Source organism: Sinocyclocheilus grahami, unplaced genomic scaffold (genome assembly GCF_001515645.1).
Source record: "Sinocyclocheilus grahami isolate Dianchi unplaced genomic scaffold, SAMN03320097.WGS_v1.1 scaffold2391.1, whole genome shotgun sequence".
Taxonomy (NCBI): domain Eukaryota; kingdom Metazoa; phylum Chordata; class Actinopteri; order Cypriniformes; family Cyprinidae; genus Sinocyclocheilus; species Sinocyclocheilus grahami.
The window spans coordinates 16,302-25,070 of NW_015507570.1; the positions used below are offsets into that span (position 1 = coordinate 16,302).

General features: G+C 37.6%; 1 protein-coding gene across 1 annotated transcript; it reads right to left on the reverse strand.

Moving 5' to 3' along the window:
* Positions 1 to 1,392: 1,392 nt before the first annotated feature.
* LOC107574923 (F-box only protein 40-like) lies at positions 1,393 to 3,878 on the reverse strand (the record flags this gene model as incomplete). Its single annotated transcript, XM_016261348.1, has 3 exons — positions 3,834 to 3,878; positions 3,373 to 3,502; positions 1,393 to 3,240 (listed from the first exon to the last, which is right to left on the reverse strand). Coding segments are annotated over exons 2-3 (1,851 nt in total), but the record flags the coding sequence as incomplete, so codon positions are not given.
* Between the last annotated feature and the right edge of the window lie 4,891 nt (positions 3,879 to 8,769).

Here is an 8,769-nt window from a genome sequence, read left to right on the forward strand (position 1 = left end):
ACAACACAACAATGGAGAAGTTAATATTGCTGGTAACTGCATTTTTATATTCAGTAATATTCTTCAAAATAAGATACTCATAACATGTTACTGTCGTGAATATTCCAAATCATAGCAAACAACGCGTCACTCCATAAAAATGCAGTGCCTCCAAAGCTCTCTCAATCACCACCAGCTGATCATTTTCAGAAGAGCACCAGGCATTATGTCAGCTGGCTAAAAACGCTCTGGTGGACACACGTTAATTTATTCATTTATTGTTAGGCATATAGCCTATTAGTCTCTTATGCATTTATGCTATATAACTTACCAAACTTGAGAATTGAGTCCAAGGATTCCACACCATTCCTAGATACGTAATTTGCGTAGCTGTAATTCATAGGCGGGGAAAATGCTAATTGTGAATGTGCTGCATGTGTGCCCTATTTACGAATGATTGGAATTCATTAAAATACATACATTCAACTATCAAATCTGACCTTTACGAAGTATTTGTGAATCCGGAGGAGAGTTTTCGGGAAAATCCGTTTTATGCGTAAACTACTCAGAATTTACTCATATATTTACGAATGTTTCATGAATGAGGCCCATTGTGTGCAAACATGTAATAATTCTATGTTGCATGATTGAATTATCCATTGTATGTGTTTGATCATAAATAAATACGCTTAAAACCGACAGCAGTTTTACAGTCTTTTATTCAAAAATATTCAAACAGTAGGTGTACATTTCATTTCACAGCGACACACATTTAAAGAACGTGAGAATACATCATTAAATTTGTATACATATCATTTCGCAGAGACACATTTAAAGAATGTGAAAATACATAATTAAAATTCTAACCATTGCCTTCGATCAAGAGATGGTGATTTGAACACGGCTTCATCCATCCTCAGTGCCGTAGCACGGGAAATTATTTTTATAAGGTCGTGCAGGCTCAGGCGTGCGTGCGCGAGCTCCAAGAGTGGTTTTTAAAAAACTAATCAAACGTCTAACATGCTGATAAGGAACCGTAGAAAATTGTATGTTTAATTCAGAGTTTTCGGGAAAATCCGTTTTATGCGTAAACTACTCAGAATTTACTCATATATTTACGAATGTTTCATGAATGAGGCCCAATGAAGTTTATAAAATACAACCTAATAAAGAACATTCCTTTTAAGGATAGGAATTGGTTTCCAAAGAGGAACATAAACTAATGTTTGAGGATTGTTTTGTGTTTGCTGGGTTTATGGTGTTTTTAGTAACTTAGCAGTCGTACTTACTATGAATTGGAATTGTATGGGGCAAAAAAAAAAAAAAACAGCTGAAAGATTCTTGAAAAATGCCTTCTTTTGTGTTCCACAGGAAAAATAACAGTATATAGGTTCATGTAAGAAAAGCATTTACCTTTTTTCGGGCCCTCCAGGTAAATCCACCATGAGAATATGTCTTTTTCTCCCATTTGAGGGACACCATGCCCTTCTGCTGAAGAACAGTGCTGCACACTTCCCTCATTAGCTGGGAAACCTGAGATAGACGACCCAAAGACACACTATCCAGAAAACTCACTATGTGTTGTAAGATCTCAAAATGAAGTCTGCTCAGAGAATCTAGATTCCTTGCTCGTTTACGTTCACTGCTAACGGTTTTTACTCCTTTGTAGAGTGACGCTGCCACCTTTGGTTGTAAGATGAAAGTGCTAAGATCTGTATCATAGCTTATGGTAGCCCGATATTTAGATGGTCGAAATTGCTTCTGGCTAAAGGTGCAACCAAGGTAAGCCAGCGGGCACCGCTGTAAAAACCAGCCAGTAAGACATGACTGGATGTCTCCATGCACGTTCCTAAAGTGCCAGGGGTATTCATCACGCCTGAAGGCATGACAGCACAGGTAAGTAAAGGCTGAGCAGGATTTATTGTGTCTCCTAGTCACACATTCGGTCTGAATCTGCACATGTAGGTTTTGAGGCTGGTCCGCGACAACATCGGCCAAAGATGCATCACTTTTGAATGGAGCAGAATGGAAGTCACAGGTCTGGGTGCCAAAGTCAACATACAACCCGTCGGTTCCAATAGTCTCACAAATCTGATGACCTTTCAGTTCTCTTTCTAGACAGCACAGCAGTGTGGTCTCTACCTCATTCGCCTTTGGGAGCTCTTCAATGGCAATGCCTAAATCAGATGTGTCCACATTTTGGTCTGTCTTCTTAACCATTTGTGATGGATCCTTGAGGTGGCTACGCTTGGCTCTGAAGCTGATCGGCACGTTGAAAGAGTGTATGGTTTGAACTTCAATAGGCTCTAAATTTCCATAAACAAAATCTTTATCTTTAGGTGTGCAAGCAGCTAGCTGGCCAAAGTTGATAAGCATACATCCATTGTGCACCAGATACATATTATACTCTGCCACGTTGACCTCTTTACGTAGTCTATCAAGAACACCATCTTGCCAAGGGGCTAAACCTGTCCTGGCAATCTCTGCATCATTTGAATTCTGAGGAGTCACCCTTGGGTCTTCCTTGCCCTTAGTCTGACAACTTTTATCTTCAAAATTCTTCACAGTTTGTTTGCATCCTTCCTTCTCCTTCGCAAACATTCTCTCCCACATCCCGTAGTTCTCCAAGCAGGCCACATCTTTACTCTTAGCCAGGGCCAACCTTTCTTCTTGGGTTAGTTCTTGTACCTCTTCCCCATTAAGACTAATCTCCAGCATCTCTTCCGGGTTTAAGTTATGAGACTCGCAGCGCTCTGGATCAACACCTCCTACAGCACCATCCAGTGGAACTTCAGGTTCTTCCATCTTCTCTATCAACTCAGGAAAGAGTGTCTTCATCTGAATTGAGCTAAACAAAAGCTTCTGATCCCTAAGAGCCATAGCAAGGTCCAACTGACTCATGCAGTTCGGATCCTGGAGGGCGTTCCTGTAGAAGGTGGTGTCAGTCTCGTTCACAGGCCATCGGTTCCATTCAAGTGTACATGTGATGACACTGGCAGGACACACTTCTAGGTGCTGAGCAAGTCTTTGACGAGTCATGTTCATGGGACAGCCATAACCAGAGTTAAGGCAGGGTACAATTTCCTTAGGGCAGAGAAGACGATGCTCATCCTCTTTACAAAGGTGGAAAGCGGCTCCGCATTTCAGGTGGCAGGAAATGAAGATGCATGATGTGGGGATGTCTACGGGAACCTTGCAGTGCTGGTTATGACATTTTCCACAGTGTGGATGAAGACCAGAGCTGGTAGTCCTATTCTTGCCCTGGAGGTGACAATCCAATACATGTATTTGTTGCCCACAAGACAACCATTATTGTATTTACATTGTTTGATACATAACACTTGCTTGTTTGAAAGCAAGAAATACATGACAACTTTGAAACTCGAAGCTTACCATGGCTGTTGATATTTCTTGAGTTTGAAAATAGACTCTGTAATGAGACAAGGGGATAGACGCTGAAAGGAAACAAGTCTCGGAAATGTTCCAGTGTTGCTATTGTCTAGACGATTATTGACTTGTCTTTCTGGAATAGACACAACATAAAACCACATAAATGAGACAATTCTCTGACTACACGGAATAAATATTTACATATCAGACAATAAAACAAACATTGTGTTGCTTAGATGAGCTTTTTGACCATAAAAATAGCAGAACTTCTAAGAAAACAGTTTATAATAAACATGCACCTTCAAACACAGACAATTTTTGAATTTCAAACAGTAAAGAGGTTTATCCATTATTATAACAAAACACGTGCACAATTAGTATTCTTCACTGAGAGAGAGACCACTTCTAGACGTCTTTGTTATTGTTAAAGGTCTTGAGCATAAACAAAGGTCAGTCTCACTTACCCTTGCCTGCCCTGGTGATGTTAGCATGACTTATGTTTGTTTAAATGGGTCTGTGTGGATGTAAATATCTCTCCTCTGTTCAGCTGATATAAATAGACAAACAGGCAAGTAAGACTAAGCCTATGAGAAACAAGGTTACATTACATCACACACACTTACTATTATTTGTATATTGTGCTAACTGATTGTCAAGAATGATCAATATCACTGAAAAGCCACTTAACAATGAGGATAATAGCTGTTTATTGAACAAGGAGTTTTGGACTGGTGAGTAAATATGAGGGAATTTATAACAGGAGGCTAATTTGTTGATCCATAAATAAATGTATTCAAAGAACAAGACAATCATTGCCTTTGCAGTTATTTTACACACACTTCAATGAATATGTTGCTGAATTAAAAACACACAATAATAATTGTATTACATATACTATCCACTAGATGTCAGTACAGCCCTTTGATGTAGATGGTGGAGCATTACAGGTTTGCATTATTAGCCTAGATATATTGCTTGTGTTAAGGATTAGTTTTTAAGGAACATAAATCCAACAATATTTTTTTTTTTTAACCACCTTGGTTTATGCAATTTTTTGCAGGATTTCTGACTTCAGAAATTGGCTTTGTTGACTCTTGTCATTCCAATGTCTTTTAAAAATGACGTCCAAAAACTACTTGTCTTCAAAACAACAATGACCTTATTAGCATCCTTGGAGTATAAAAACAAATTAATCAGATGTCGGCTCTGAAGTGAAGTCAGTCAATAAAATGAAAACTGCTGATGCCTTATCAATGAAATTTTCCATGCACGCAGGTGTTTATGATCTTATAAATTTAGCCCATCAACAACAAATCTGCAGCCCATACTATCCACTAGATGTCAGTACAGCCCTTTGATGTAGATGGTGGAGCATTACAGGTTTGCATTATTAGCCTAGATATATTGCTTGTGTTAAGGATTAGTTTTTAAGGAACATAAATCCAACAATATATTTTTTTTTTTAACCACCTTGGTTTATGCAATTTTTTGCAGGATTTCTGACTTCAGAAATTGGCTTTGTTGACTCTTGTCATTCCAATGTCTTTTAAAAATGACGTCCAAAAACTACTTGTCTTCAAAACAACAATGACCTTATTAGCATCCTTGGAGTATAAAAACAAATTAATCAGATGTCGGCTCTGAAGTGAAGTCAGTCAATAAAATGAAAACTGCTGATGCCTTATCAATGAAATTTTCCATGCACGCAGGTGTTTATGATCTTATAAATTTAGCCCATCAACAACAAATCTGCAGCCAGTCTCATGTTATTAATGTCAAAAAGTAATTAAAGCCACCTTGTAATGATTTCTTTACTGCTAATACTACTTAATTAGGAAAGGGATTTTATAGGTTCCCCCGGGACCTGAAACTTTGTCTAATTTTGCTACATTAATGAAGAAAGTTTTAAGCAGGACAAAATGAGGGAAATTGAAAACGAGGCATTATAGTGAAGCTGTTTTTACAACCAGACAGACTAATAACACATTAGAGCACCAACAGCTACAAGAATAAGAGGTGACCGCAGGTCAGCGCATCAAATGGAAAAACATCAACTCATTAAGGTCAGGCTACACTGAATGTCAAAGCTCTCTGTCATAGCTCAGTGAAAGATGAGTCTGACAGAAATTGCACATTTGAAATAACTTTAATGCTTTGACAATGATGCACTCAGGAGGTCAAGGTTTGGCTGGTTTGCTTTGTCAGAAAGACCCTAAATGTTCCTCCTGAAAATAACCTCTGTCGGGAATAAAAATTAATGGGAAACAACATATGTATTGCAAGAAATTCATTATAATACAGTAATTATTTCAAAGCATTCAGCATTCAGGGAACAGCCAGGTCTTGTACGTTCAGGACTGATTAACTAGCAACTACCATTTGAGATTAATGGCAATATTCCCACTTTCTTCAGGTTTTTAGAACTCCATGGGTGTACCCATATGGTATACTTTCTGACCTTTAAAATCATAATTTTAGTGGTGGATAATCAGGCTTATGTTGAAAACTAAATTTTTAAGGCAGGTCTTTCGTAACTTCAAAATTAGCATATACAATTTTACAATTAAATCCTACTGTACGCATGGCTTCTTTGCTTTCAGTCTGCCAATGAGATGAACTTTTATATCACCGATTGACAAAGGCAACCAAATGTCACCTAGCTACAAACTGATGAAGATAATTCAGCATTGGCGCTGGTGTTAGAACAGTATGTGTGCGTGTGTGTGTGTGTGTGTGTGTGTGTTTTGGAGTGTGTGTGCACTTGTTCTTGTGTGAGTGCGTTTGCTGTTATGGAGCTACGAGATAAGAGGGCTGTTCCTGATAAGAGACCTGAACAGACTTCTGGGAGATGGCACATGTGGTTCACTTTTGCCGACTGATGGAAACATGGTCTATTAAACACACCCCATTTATCCATGCTCCATATTTCACCTTCGGCTTTATGCCAGTCGCAGCAGTGCACCTTGGTAATCTTTTCTTGTTTGGAATGAATTATAGTGTTTGTGTGTTTTGAAAGGTGTGGAGGAAAGGCTTCATCTGTTTACTCTCTTTGCATCCTACCTTGGTTTGCAGACCCGAACACACTAAATTTGAAAAGAATGACATCACTTCATGAAGAGACACCAAACTGCAAAGAGCTTGGAGCCAAATTCACCTATGCAGCCATAGTCAGCTTTTCACATGCCGTGTAGCCTTTTATTATACAATATTAGCAGACATATGGATGTCCTAGTCATTTACAAATTTCAAACCTATTTGATTTTCAAAATTCTGTCAAAAACCAAAAATAGATATTTTTGTAGGATGTTCACATTGCTCTTATCCACACAGCAAAGGCATTATGTTGCCAGAAAGTACTGTATGTAGTGTAATGTAATGAATGAACCTTCCCTTTAACAGGCTAAAAATATCCACCATACCTAACACTTAAATCTAATCTGCATTTTTCCGCAGTGAGGAAGTGACTGTATTGCCTCTGATGACAAACTGTGAGCACTAACCATGTGTCTTATTAAAGCATTTCATATACTCAAGATTCAAAAACTGCCTTGACGTTTCTTGCATTAGATGTCAAAGCCTGAATAATTGATATTAGCCTGAAGTCTCGTGTTATACACAATTACAGACTTTAAATTCTCTCCCCAATAAAACTAATTTTCGGAGAGGAATGGCCCTGTGTACGACACAGCAAGAAACTGAATGCAGCCAGTTGGGGAAAAAAAAAACCGTGCCTTTGGCTACATGGGTGCAAAATTACGTAACATTGCTTCTTGCAGTGAGTGGCACTAAAAGTATATGTTCAGTTTGATCCAAAACAGATGTTAATCTAACAGCGTGAATCTGTCTACTAACACAACATAACTACGACAAACACAGTATTGTGCAAGGAACTGCAAGAAAATAAGTCTTCATTATTCTTGTAGTCATAATTTGTGTGGAGAGGAATAAATGTTGTTTGTGTTTTACTGTCACAAGTGTTCATTTCAGCTGGAAACTGCAGTGAATTGTAGGTAGGCCTACAGATATGTTTTTGAAGATTTGTAAAAATGTAGGTAGGTGCATGTATATGAGCCTGTGTTGCAAACATACTGAATAATGTTCTCACTTTCTGTGGCAATTTATACTCATATATCCTTAATTCACAGACACCCCATATTACAGTTACAGTGTTATGATATCAAACCTAATTATGTTTGAAATAAGCAAATATGTGGGCGACTGTATCTGTATATTATGTCTCCAGATAAAGAAAGCTACTCCTACAGACCCAGCTTTGCTTCGCCTCCTTTTTGATCTCTTAGTGTTCTACAAAATTCCACAGAAACATGCAGTACCATTGCAGGATAGATAACCCGAGATAACCCATCTGCTTTAGAAAGCAACACTCTACCTGTTATTGATAAATCACGCTGTAACCAAGAATTTAATTTGCGTGGGATAGAGAATATAAGAGGTTCAAAATTCAATTTTGATCTCTTTTTCTGATCTTAACATATACTGTAATTATATCTAGATATTTGACTGGGAAGTCACAAATTTTAACATCAGTAGAATTTTTTTATAGATAAAAGTTCACATTTATGGATATTTAAGACATAGATCAGAAGCAAAGGGAAAAAAAGTAATTTTGTCTAAAGCTAAAGGAACTTGATCTTGCTCTTGATCTAGAGTTGTGTCATCAGCCAGTTGGCTTATTAATATTGATTGATTTGCCACAGAGATACCTTTCAAATTACTGAATGGCTAAAAGGCGATATAGCGCAGCCTTGACGGATGCCTCTATATATGTTAAACCAATGAGTCATAGAGGGTGGGAGACCACCCTTTTTAACGCTTTGTAAATAAACATTGAAGAGAAACGGTGAAAGATAATTTGAACATTTCTTATAAACTCTGTGGTCAAACCATAATTTCCAGGAGATTTATTTAGTACTAACTGTTCAATGGCCTCAGAAATATATTTAATTTGAATAGGAGCTTCACATAAAGTCTTGCCAATATCAGGAATTTTAGGAATAAGGTCCGTATCAAGGGAGTTAAAGAATAAGTCCAAATTCTGTTGAGAGTATCTGGAATGATAAAGGTCTTTATAAAACTCTTCGAGTTTAATTCAAATAATTAGACATTTCGTTATAATTCTTTAAATCCACTCCATTTACCATAAGTCTACTATTTAGATGATTTCACTGTTTCTCTAATAAAAAATTAAAAAACTAGCTGGAATTATGTTCTCCCTCCTCCAACAACCTCCTTCTTGAGCGAACAAAAGCATCCTTTGCTTTTCGAATATACAAGTTATCTAATGAATTCTGAAGTTCAGCCAATTCTGATTTCTGGTCAACAGATAAATTCTCAAAAGGAGTGCAGGAGAGGCAGACAAGTATTTTAACAATATCAAGT